At 48.2% G+C, this 13225-nt stretch overlaps 1 protein-coding gene across 1 annotated transcript in view; it reads left to right on the top strand.

The window, feature by feature from the left end:
• Positions 1 to 13225, top strand: part of LOC146822349 (uncharacterized) — a 273373-nt gene that overhangs the window by 107944 nt on the left and 152204 nt on the right. The window contains exon 3 of the mRNA XM_085613451.1: positions 2030 to 2052. Within this exon, the coding sequence (XP_085469577.1) occupies positions 2030 to 2052 (23 nt within the window). The remainder of the gene's footprint in view (positions 1 to 2029; positions 2053 to 13225) is intronic.

Raw genomic sequence — 13225 nt, 5'->3', positions numbered from 1 at the left:
GTAGCCATTTAAAAGCCAGGTCCCTAATCCCAAAATGGGCCAATCTGTCCAATAGCCGGGAATGGCTGACAGTATCAAACGCCGCTGATAGATCTAAAAGTATCAGGGCGCTTGGTTTCTTACTGTCAGCCATGCCTCTAAGATCATCCAGCACCGAGAGCATCACCAACTCGGTGCTGTGATGTGCCGGAAAGCCTGCCTGACGCTCCTGGAGTAGATGGTGTGACTCCAGGAAAAAAGAGAGGGACTTCAGCACATGTTGCTCCAAAACCTTGGACAAAAAAGGCAATTGAGAGATCTGAGGATTGTCCCCTTACAGCTGGCTCCACTCCTTGTGTCCCACTGGTCTGTGCACCAGCACCCAGTGCCCACGCACGCAAGCTGGTGTTCATCATGGACCCATCGCTGACAATTACCATGCAACTCATCACCATCTGTACCTCATGCTGCAACACCCCCCACATGCTGCAAATGACCCACAGATGGATCCACTCCAAGGCAAGACAGACCGTCCCCCTGGTCCACGACACCAGCCGGCTCAACTACAGCACCGGCCTCTACGGAGAACAACAGCAAAACTGCAGGAGAAGTTGTCCACATCCTGGGTGCATCCGCACACCTCATCTGCAGCATCCCCCACCCCAGCCCCATCACCGTCCACCTGAGATAGGTACAATGGCTCACTGTGTGCTGCAGGATCACCTTCAGACTCCTCAACCACACTCAGGAGGCAGTCCACAACCCCAGACCCAACACCGACCTTGGATGTCTGTCATCCAAAACCCCGTTGGCCCAACTCCATGCAGCCCACCTTGCCCTGGCCACCATTCATCACATCCACATAAACACTGCATGCAGGATATAGTTCTCCCACCTCGCACAACAGACCTGGGACTCCGTCCCCGGGCACATCAACATGACCCATGACCTCTACACTTTCATTATATTCTACCCAATTGGTCTGTCTGAGCAGTATTGCAAGCACCCCCTCAGCATCTTGAGGCCATCACGTGTGAGTATTGGGCTCCATGTCTGTATTTTGTGATACATTGTGACCCATGTGTGTCCTCGACCGGACTCAGATCCAAATGTGGGGATGGCTGGAGTTTGTTCCACACTCAGGCATACTTCGACATATCCCCACACGTATGTTGTGTAATCATGCTAAATGACTGCAACATAAAATTTCATGTCTTAATTTTTTATTTATAGCTCTGGGGCGTGATTTGTGCACAGAAAAAGGAGCTATGTAGGGACCATAAAATCCAAAGTTCACAGGGGGAGATGGGGTCCTTGGCATTTGAAGTCATCAGAGTCCAGACCACAGTGTTTGGCATCATTGGTCAGACTGTGACCAGCAAGTCCATGTGGCAGATGATGTCAGTCAATGAGGTGATGCTGTCGCACATGAAGGCCAGGTGCCAGGCCAGGTGACCTGGGAAATGTGGATGGGCCACTGCCTCTCATGGTCTTTTTCGTGGACAACCCACCTTTTTCACGGGACCCTCAGATGCAGGCCTTGACGATGCTTGGGACGCTCCGTCGGAAGAATCCTCCTCCTCCTCCCTCCCTGTGGCTGGTGGTGGTCTTCGCCTGGTGGCACAGGGAGGGTTGCCCATGTTGTCGGTGATCCCATGGAGTGAATGGCTTATGTCCCTTTGCACCGCCAGGAGCTCAGCCAGTCTTGCCTCCATCCGTCCTTGGTGTTCTTGTTGACTGGCGTGTTGTTCGGCCTGCTGGTTCTTGATCTCTGTGAGGGTCAGCCCTACCTGGCTGAACTCCCTGGTGTCACGCCGGTATGCCTCCATGATGTTGTGGATGTGTGACATACTGGTCCCTTCAGCTGGTTGGTCAGGTTCTCGCCTCCGCCATCCTCCACTCCCACCACCCCTGCCCACACGAGCCTGGCCTGCCGTTGTTGGCACATCGGGTCTACGGGACCCCTGAGGGATTGCAGTGTCGGTGTTGTCTGCCTCCTCCTGGGTGCCCGCCGCACCTTGTCCCTCCTGGTCAGACTGGCTCAGTTGTTCACTGCGGGCAGGGCTCCTCGGTGTATCCTGGGATGTGGCAGGAATGGGGGTGGTGGTTGGCACAGATCGTCCTGAACCAGGTTCTGCAGGGGCTTGGACACCAGAGGGTACAGGTCGGTCGGGGTCATCCGCGGAGTGTTGAGAGGCGTCGCTGCCGGTGGGATCAGGTTCCTCCCGAGCCTGTGACTGTGATTCTTCTCCCCATTGTTGGGGGGATATTCCTCACGTCGCCCTGTGTGTGAGAGACAGACAATGTTAATGCTGTTTCATGCAACGTGCATGTTTGATACACATTCAAGTTGGCACTGTTCCTCCAGGTAGTTGTATGTGCCTAGCATTCTCCTCAATGTTCACTTGTGGATGGGTATGTTGCGGGGGACAGATTGATATGTTCTCCTGAGTCTTTGACATGTTGATTTGTAGCTTGGATGCTTCTTCGGCCATGTATTGGTCTTGTTGTGTTGCATGTCCATTGTGACAGTGGGTAAATTCATTGCCTGTCCTGGTGGTGTCTGCTTGTGTAAGGGGTGTGTGTGACAGGGCCTGCTGGTGGGTGTAGTGTGATTTGGCAGTGGGGCTCCCAGGTGATGTAGCTGTCCCCCCATGGAGCATGCTGCCATGACAGTGAGTGTGAGTTCCTGTCCTAGATATCTGACCTTGTTGTCTTGGTGTTTGTGTTGGCACTGAAGTCATTCCCCGTGTACGGGATGGATGTTTTCCGTACAAATCGTAAATCGGTAAGCCGGTACAGATCGTACTTGTACGCTCAGACTGTGTTTTTACGATTCGTATGGAAAAGTGTCCGGGTCCGTCTCGTAAAACTTTTCCCGCTACGATTCGTATGGATCGGGCCGATCCGTATGTACTTTTTCCCGTACGAATCGTACTTCACGGTCGGACGTGACTTGTAGGATTCGTACGGAAAAAAATACGGATACGAGTCGTACGGCAAAAAAAAATACAGGATTGGAATCGGCCCCCAGGTGTCACTGAACAAGCTTCAGTACTGCCTAACTGAAGTTCAGTACTTGGGTCATCGCAATAAAAAGGGCAAGAGGAAGGTGTCACCAGACCAGATAGAGGCAATCATGAAAATGAATGCGCCTATCACACAAAAGGAGTTAAGGATGTTTTTGGGAATGGTTGGCTACTGTCGACAGTGGATCCCAAATTTCTCCTTGAGGGTGAAGCCCTTACAGAAACTGACTTTGTCAGTTCATGACTTTGGACAGCTATGGTCACAGAGAGGTTTCCTAACGTCATCAGGATCTCCTATAAGAAACGGAGAATATGTGAGACAACTGTTGGAAGCATTGCAACAACCAAAAGGGGTGGCTGTAGGGAAATGTGTTGCACATAGGAAGAGGGAAGATTTAGTGACAGTGGGTAACAGATAGGCAGACAAAGTCGTCCGCTTTTGCACCACCCATGCATGCATCTTTAAAGGGGAATACTTTGGCGAAAGCACAGGGAGGACCGAATGCTAACCAATGCAGATACCTGGGATAAGGTTAAGCCTTTACAAAGGTAAAGTGTCAGACCGGGAACTAGCTGGATCAGAGCAGAATGTGAAAAGAGGGAAGATGATATTTGGGTTTCAACTGATGATAGAGCAGTGTTGGGGGATTGTTTGCTGAGTTCTATGGTGAGACAGATTCATGGAGCAGCTCACAGAGGGATAGATGCAATGGTGAGACTTTTCAGGCAAACGTGGTTCAACCCGAGATTCCTTGTGATTGCTGTGTATTATCGGTGTAACGTGCCAACAAATGAATGCTGGAAAGAAAACAGTGGTTGCTTTGAGTCACATTGGGAGGTCCTTTTAACTGAATACAGTTGGACTTTATTGAAATGCCTGTGTGTAATGGATTGAGATATGTTCTGATTGTTGTGTGCATCTTTTCACAGTGGGTGGAAGATTCTCCGACTAGAAGTTGTGATAGCCTAACAATAGCAAAGTTATTGCTGAGAGAGCTTATCCCTCACTTTGGATTTCCAACTACATTGGAGTCGGATAGAGGCACGCATTTCTATAATGAGACCATGAAGCTGCTGTGAACTGCCTTAAACGTTGATCAGAGACTGCGCTGTAGTTACAGGCCAGGAGCATCATAAATGGTGAAGCAGATTAATGGGACTCTAAAGATGAGAATGGTAAAGGTGTGTGCCTCGACATCTTTGAAAGCGTTGTTTTGGGTTCGATGAGTTTGGGCTATCTCCGCACGAGATCATCATGGGGAGAGCGATGCGCTTATCTGCAGTGCCATCTACAGCGTTAATTTACATCACCAATGATTTGGTCCTTGATTACTGCAAAGGATTAGCTGATGTGGTTCTTTCTGTCTCTAACCAGGTTGAAACTCCAGCTGCACTGATTTTGAAAAACCTCTGCCACGACTTGGTCCCAGGAGATTGGGTCCTGGTCCAAAAGCATGTAAAGAAGAGCTGTCTTGACTCACGGTGGCATGGTCCGTATCAGGTGATCTTAGTGACGAACACTGCTGTGAAGTGCGGATGTCTGCCAAACTGGATCCATGCCTCGCACACACGTAGTCTCAGGACCCTCGGAAGAAACAGCTCCTGTCCCAGAAGTGACTCTAGCCATGGTCACAAGATCACCGGAGAGGACAAGCCAAGCTGTGGGGATTCCTGAAGGGGCTGTATACCCACCAAGTAGAGCTGAGGAGGGTCAAGCTACACAAGGCCCAGGTATAGACTCTGGGGAAGATGGTAATGTTGCGAGTGGCATAGAGTCTAACTCAGCTGAGGAGACTGGTGTGTAAAGTGGGTGTGTGTTGCCAAGGAGGAGAGAGGTCACAAAGGAATCATGGCCGGTGAGACAGAGAAGGCAAAACTTGAGACTTGCATCCGAGAAGGATCTTACTCCCATAACTGAATCATCTGAGGAGATTAAGGAGGGCAAGAGTGCTGGGCCAGAGATACGCCTCTCTGGAGTGGATTTACTTTGCTACAAATGCTAGGGAGAGTGAGGCCTGGGATGTTGATATTGATAATTGAGATCGAGTTGACAGTTCCCAGAGTAGAGGCTAATGGTGCTTTGACATTGACCCATACCCACCAAGACTGAGTGGCATATGACATTTGATCTTGAAAGATCTCGCGTTTTCAACCTTTTGAAACCAGCTATCGCCTCAGGAGATTGCAGTATTCAAATTGAATTCTTACAGCGGGTCATCGAAGAAGTTGACTCTGATCTGATAAGGGATGTAAATTGAACTTTGAACTGTAAATAAAAATCTTTTTGCTCAAAAGAAGAAAGCCTAGGCCCAAATGGAAGAAGAATAAAAATAGGGATTTTCTGTAGAAGAAGAAAGACAGCTAGGGAAGTCTTTTAATGTGTGTAAATATTGTGCGAGAGGCTGTTAAAAGTTTCCATGACTTCAAGAAACTGTTCAAAGTCTTAGTTGCACAGAAATAAGAGGCGAGAGAAAGAAACATTGTGTTGATCCTCTTACAGCTACCATCCGAGCCAATTTAAAAATGGAGTTTTGAAATCCGAACCATAGGCACAAATGTATGATAGGTACACTTATTGTAGAAGTAAAATTAGTGATAGCTGTCGTTATTAATATGTCCATTCTAAGTTCACACGAAGCAGAGGTTAAAGGAGTGGGGGTAGATGAGACGTCCACACCTACCACCTCTAGCACAAAAGATGGTACATTAGGATTTGATAGTGGTTCAATGGAGCAAACTAGTCGCTTGCTACAAGTAGACTTCTCTAAAGGTGATTATACGCTTATGCAAAATTGCTGCATGAGAATGTGGATACTATGCATGTGAGGCAAAACCAAAGGAAATGATGGACGGAGTGTTGAACATTGCAAGCACTCACCCCCAGTCAACTGATCTGGGTTTAATCCATCACCGTTCTTTAGCCCACTCTGCCACCCCAGTTCAGACATGGCCATATGCAAATCAGTCTGACCCTGTGCCTCATGGGAACAGTCCAGCCCGAACTGCCAAGCCATGTCTTCCCTGGACCGGAAACAAGCTTCCTAGGACCGGTTTCTGGCATTTCAGCCATCTTCAGCCAGGCTTGCTTTGTTCGCCATAAGTTGGCAGGGTATGCTCAGACGCGAGTCCCTTGCTCACTTTGCCACTGGATTCAAGCAAGCCTGGCTGAAGACGGCTGAACGGTGATGGATTAAACCCAGATCAGTTGACTGGGGGTGAGTGCTTGCAATGTTCAACACTCCGTCCATCATTTCCTTTGGTTTTTGCTTTGTTCGCCATAAGTTGGCAGGGTATGCTCAGACGCGAGTCCCTTGCTCACTTTGCCACTGGATTCAAGCAAGCCTGGCTGAAGACGTCTGAAATGCCAGAAACCAGTCCTAGGAAGCTTGTTTCCGGTCCAGGGAAGACATGGCTTGGCAGTTCGGGCTGGACTGTTCCCATGAGGCACAGGGTCAGACTGATTTGCATATGGCCATGTCTGAACTGGGGTGGCAGAGTGGGCTAAAGAACGGTGATGGATTAAACCTAGTTCAGTTGACTGGGGGTGAGTGCTTGCAATGTTCAACACTCCATCCATCATTTCCTTTGGTTTTTGCTTTGTTTGCCATAAGTTGGCAGGGTATGCTCAGACGTGAGTCCCTTGCTCACTTTGCCACTGGATTCAAGCAAGCCTGGCTGAAGATGGCTGAAATGCCAGAAACCGGTTCTAGGAACCTTGTTTCCGGTCCAGGGAAGACATGGCTTGGCAGTTCGGGCTGGACTGTTCCCATGAGGCACAGGGTCAGACTGATTTGCATATGGCCATGTCTGAACTGGGGTGGCAGAGTGGGCTAAAGAACGGTAATGCATTAAACCCAGATCAGTTGACTGGAGGTGAGTGCTTGCAATGTTCAACACTCCGTCCATCATTTCCTTTGGTTTTTGCTTTGTTCGCCATAAGTTGGCAGGGTATGCTCAGACGTGAGTCCCTTGCTCACTTTGCCACTGGATTCAAGCAAGCCTAGCTGAAGACGGCTGAAATGCCAGAAACCGGTCCTAGGAAGCTTGTTTCCAGTCCAGGGAAGACATGGCTTGACAGTTCGGGCTGGACTGTTCCCATGAGGCACAGGGTCAGACTGATTTGCATATAGCCATGTCTGAACTGGGGTGGCAGAGTGGGCTAAAGAACGGTGATGGATTAAACCCAGATCCGTTGACTGGGGGTGAGTGCTTGCAATGTTCAACAGTCCGTCTATCATTTCCTTTGGTTTTTACTATGCATGTCAGACACTGCTATGTGTATATACAATTGCCTGCCTTGGTTGAAGAGGGCATAAGGTACCATTACCTGCCCTTGACGTATGGTATTATTGTAGGTCTGATCCTCAGTATGTTTTATGGAAAGGTTCCTCATGAGTACTATTTTTAAAATTATGATTTGGTGCTCTCAGAAGTTCCAGTTTAAAAACATCTGGATATATACAATTACTATAAGCAGGAAGAGAAAATGGGAAAGTATTTTTCACCTACAGTTACATTAGACATGGCATATGCACATAGACACAACTTAACCTGTACATTAACGGATATAGAGTAAAAGTTTGTAGACCAGGTAGAAGACAGACATAGGGGACTAACAGTTAAACTTGATAGTAGGGAGGAAGCTTTTCAATGGACTAAGGAAGAATTCGCTCACAAGGCTAAGGGAAGTTATGGTCCAATAGATCTAGGTTGGGAGCAACGAGGCAAGCTTTGCATTCAACAGGTACAGACACAATATGACACCATTTTTGTAGGCCAGAGTGCATGTGAACACACATTTCTGATTGATGCTTGTTTGAAGAAATGTTTGCAGGATGCTGATTAAGTGGTGCCGAGTGTGTACTTTGATTGTGGGAGAAACGTATATGTTCGACTGACGAACAAATGGTATGGTACTTGTTATGTGGCTGTTGTTTCCAAAGATATATCACGTAGAGGATTTGAAGAGTTTGGGAGGGAAGTCACCACATAGGGAGAAACATGGAAAGAGTGCTTGGGAAATTGTCGGAGACATGTTTGGAGCGATGATACCCAGTTTGGGAGTGGTCTTGAATGACGTTAAGATAAGGATGTTGTCAACTATAGTAGATAAGTTGTCAGTTAAAACAGCTCAGTCATTGCTGCTCGTCGATGAAGAGATGGTTTCTATAACAGCTATGGTGATGCAAAATTGTTTTGCTTTAGTTTGTGTTACTAGCAAAAGAGGGCAGAGTCTGTAAATGTTGAAGGTCCAACAGTGCTGCACCTAAAAACCGACCACAGTAAGGATCTGAGGAAGTACATAAGTAACATCACTGATATGGATGTATGATTGAACAACTACTGCCTAAACCACGAATTCCTAAACTACAAAGGCTAAACAACGAGCAATGCCAAACAACTACATTTTTAACGAGTTCCTAAACCACGAAAAAAAGCCACCTCGTGACTGGCCCATAGATGGCACTATTGTAATAACAATACTTCCACGAAATATTTTTAAATTGCTTATCACCCATTTTCACCACTGTGTTCTTTTTAATCTGCATATTTTTGACATTTTAATTAAAATAAATGTACTAATAGATGATGTGAATAATAATAATTTGTCATTTGATGATACTTAAATCAACATATATTTAATATATTGTCATATTTTTGAAACCGGACGAACTACAAATGATTGAAAAGTGTGGAAAATGATAGTATGCTAAAAAAGAAAAATCTATAGAGACACGAAACAGCAACAATATAGAATAAACATATTTTCACATATTTTTGATAATAATTCCATAAAATATTATTAATAACATTATTTTTTAACTAAACTTTGACTCTGATTTTATTTAACAAAAGAATAAAATAAATACAAATTAAATCAATTCAAACAATGTAAAATGTAAATGACCTACCTGACAATGTTGATTAAAAGCCTCATGTGCACATCAGATAAACATCCAGCTTGAATCATACATTGGCTGCGACCAGAGCATTCCCAAAGACGCGGTGCCCCCAATGTACTACCAAGCTGGCAGGATGAAGACTGGCTGCTTCCCAGCTCACCACACTGCCTGCCTTCCTGGTAATAGCAGTGCTGAGTTAGACATATGGGTGGCACGAGACTGGAACATTCCCAAAGTAGCGGTGCCCCAGAGGAACTACCATGCTGACAGGATGAAGGCTGTGTGCTTCCCCGCTCTCCTCAGTACCCGCTTTCCTGGTGCTGAGTAAGTCATAGTGGGCCATGAGCATGTCGAGTCGGGGGGAGGGGGGAGAGGAGCAGGACTTTTGTTTTTTGGTACCCCCAAAGTATTACCATGCTGGCAGGATGAACTCTGTCTGCTTCCCCGCTCTCCTCAGTGCCTGCCTTCCTAGTGATAGTGCCTACCTGACAGTGCCAGAGCATTCCCAAAGACAGCGCTCCCCATGACCGCATCTACGCCCCCCACCACCACACTCCACGCCTGGACCCCGATCAGCACCAAAGACACCATCCGCACGATGAACACCATCCACTCCGGATCTCCAACCGACCCCTGCCCTCACCACGTCTTCAACAAGGCCGATGCTGTCATCGCACCCCACCTGCGGGACATCATCAACACCTCCTTCGACACCACAACCTTCCCTGAGAGCTGGAAGCACGCCGAACTCAGCGCTCTACTGAAGAAACCATCAGCGGACCCCACCGAACTCAAAAACTGCCGCCCCATCTCGCTCCTCCCGTTTCCGGCCAAAGTCATCGAGAAGACCATCAACAAGCAGCTGGCCGCCTTCCTCGAGACGAACGGATCCCTCGACCTCTCGCAGTCTGGCTTCCGAGCCAACCACAGCACCGAGAACGGCCTGATCGCAGCCACCGATGACATCCGAGCCCTGCTCGACAATGGAGAAACAGCGGCCCTCATCCTCCTGGACCTCTCCGCAGCATTCGAAACTGTCTGCCACCGCACCCTAGTGAAGCGCCTCAGCAACGTCGGAATCCAGGAGAAGGCACTGGAGTGGATCATCTCCTTCCTCGCCGGAAGAACACAGAGAGTCCGCCTACCCCCGTTCCGATCAGAAGCCACCAAAGTCATCTGCGGCGTCCCTCAGGGCTCCTCGCTCAGCCCCACCCTCTTCAATGTCTACATGAGCTCCCTTGCGGCCATCGCACACCAACACAACCTCAACATCATCTCCTACGCTGACGACACTCAGCTGATCCTCTCCCTCACCAACGACCCCGCACCGCCAGAGCCAACCTACACGAAGGGATGACAGACGTAGCCGAGTGGATGACGACCAGCCGCCTGAAACTGAACTCAGACAAGACGGAAGTTCTCATTCTGGGCTCCTCACCCTCCGCCTGGGACGACTCCTGGTGGCCCCCCGCCCTGGGCAGTGCACCCAAACCGACAGACCACGCACGCAACCTGGGCTTCATCCTGGACTCCTCCCTCTCCATGACCAGACAAGTCAACGCCGTCTCCTCGTCTTGCTTCAGTATCCTGCGCATGCTACGTAAGATCTTCCGGTGGATCCCGACCGAGACCAGGAAGACGGTCACCCAGGCCCTCGTCACCAGCCAACTGGACTACGGCAACGGCCTCTACGCCGGAACCACCGCCAAGCTCCAGAAGAGACTTCAGAGGATCCAGAACGCCTCAGCAAGACTCATCCTCGACATCCCCCGACACAGCCACATCTCCGGACACCAGAGAGACCTGCACTGGCTCCCGGTCAACAAGAGAATCACCTTCCGTCTCCTCACCCACGCTCACAAAGCCCTACACAACCATGGCCCAAGATACCTCAACAGCCGCCTCAACTTCTACACTCCCACCCGCCAGCTCCGATCCACCAGCCACGCCCTCGCCGCCGTCCCCCGCATCCGAAGAGCCAGAACAGGAGGAAGTTCCTTCTCCTACCTGGCCGCCAAGACTTGGAACTCCCTCCCGACCCACCTCCGCCTGACCCAAGACCACCTCGCCTTCAGGAAGCAGCTCAAGACCTGGCTGTTCGAGCAGTAGCGGACCCCCCTCCCCAGCGCCTTGAGACCCTCCGGGTGAGTAGTGCGCTATATAAATGCTTTGATTGATTGATTGATCTCCAGTCAAGCATTTCCCCAGATGTCTCCAGTCAAGTGTTAAGTCAGGGGTGGGGGACGTGCTACAAAGCAGGATGTAGGCTGGCTGCATTTCCGCGCTCCTCAGAGTCCGCGAGACAGGAGGCAACACTGCCAATTCCATATGTAAATGAGGGGTGGGGGGGCGGAGAGGTGTGACGTGCCACATATTGTGCCAGGGGGCAAAGAGTACACAATGTCAGGCCTTTTCAGTCCTCGTTGCCCGCCAGCCAGTTGGCATCACTGCCGTTTCCATGTTTCCTAAAGGGGTGGGGGGCGGCAAAGAGTGACGTGCAACGCATTGTACCAGGGCCAGAGAATGGTGGCGGAGAGATGCCACGCATAGTTTTGCAATTCTCGTTGAACCGATGAGGGGCGGAGAGGAATGTCATGCCTTAGCAGCAGTCCGGGGGCGGAGATTCATGTCAGGCCTTAGCAAATGTCCGGGGGCGGAGAGGAATGGCATTTCCAAGTTTCCTAAAGGGGTGTTGGGCGGAGAAGAGTGACATGCAACGCATTGTACCAGGGCCATTGCAGTCCAGGAATCGTTGTTAAGAAAAGTCGTGGTTTAGGTGTCCGTTGTTCAGGACTTCGTTGTTCAGGATTTGTCGTTGTTCGGACTTCGTTGTTCAGATAAGTCGTAATTAAAACTTTGTTGTTTAGGATGTTTCCCCACCGAGATACATCATGATATACATGAATTGGCAACTGAGGGAATTTAGGATAAGGTTGGGAAAGGTTTTGTGTACGTTGGAAGTTGGTTTGCAAATCCAAGAAGAGGAATTCTTGGGTATATCATGAAACCAATAGTGATTGTTGTGGTTTGTGTCATTGTTTTGTTGGGCATTGGGAAGGCTTACAAGTGGCACCAGGCTAGACAAGTAGAGAGTTCCAATAGAGAGAGAGAGAAAGGAGAATGGAGAGACTGCAGGACAGTCAATATGAGAATCTTAAGCACCTTGAAGAGTTTAGACAAGGGAGACAACATCTGTTTAAATCGGTCATCTCTACAGAGATTTGTGATGTTTGTGATGACACAGGTCATCAGAGGGGGGACTGGTGTAGCGCAAAATCAATTTTTCATTGTAGGGGTGCATTATAATCACATGTGTAGACTGCATCCACATATAATTTTATGTTGTGTTAACTTAAGTGTTAGAATCTTGTAACATGGTAACATGAACGTGACATATTTAGGCCACTATATAGAATATGTAAAGAAGTAATGTGAAGTGATTAAATGTAACTAGCAGAAACATTAACAGAAGTACTTGTGTTGCACAACTAACAACCATTTATTGCTGAATGTTTATTAATCATGTCATTTTATATGTTGGTAGGAATATTCATCGAATGTACCTTCTTTTCTATGTAAATTTGTAAAGCTCATGTTCCATTTCTCTTATGTTAGCTGAAATCTGTAGGCCTGAAATGCATTTTCCCTAGAAACTCCTGCATTAGAATTAACAATTGAATTTCATGTGCATGTTGGATTCTGTTCTTTCCCACGTTTCTGTTGCAGGTGGAAGAATCATCCTTGATACCTAGAATAATGTCTTTGTTTTAGGAGTCAGGTGGGGAAAGAAGGGGATACATTGAGCGTTGATACTGATAGTGGAGAACTGTTGTACTTTCTCATTAAGAGAGCCTGGGAATCAACATCATTTCACTGCTGTACAGGAGCAACGCTGCCCAATGGAAAAGTACCTAAGAGGATGTGGCCTGACCAGATGGCTTGATCCATGGAGGATCCTGTGTAGTCACTTGTGCTATTGATGTATCATGCTATTGATGTATCGTAACTAGGGAAAGAGCCCCGCCCACTTCATCTCTGCCAAGAGAGAGAGAACATCTTAGAACAAGCTCTGTCTTAGCAGCTTGATGCTGCTTCACCCAACTGATGTGGGGAGACTTCTAACGAAGACCTCGCATGCTGATACCTTAACTGATCCTGTCACGGAAAATGCTTATATAAGGATGTAACGTTAGTGTCAGTGTAGGGACAAAATAATGCTTTATTCCCACAAACTTTCGATGCAGAGGAACTTGGGCGTTTGCTCCCTAATATTTTGTATCCTGATTCTTGAACTGATCATTCTGTGCATGTTGC

The sequence above is a fragment of the Triturus cristatus genome, chromosome 6 (assembly GCF_964204655.1).
Source record: "Triturus cristatus chromosome 6, aTriCri1.1, whole genome shotgun sequence".
NCBI lineage: Eukaryota > Metazoa > Chordata > Amphibia > Caudata > Salamandridae > Triturus > Triturus cristatus.
The sequence above is the reverse complement of the archived record's forward strand: the minus strand, read 5'-3'. Positions and strand labels throughout refer to the sequence as shown.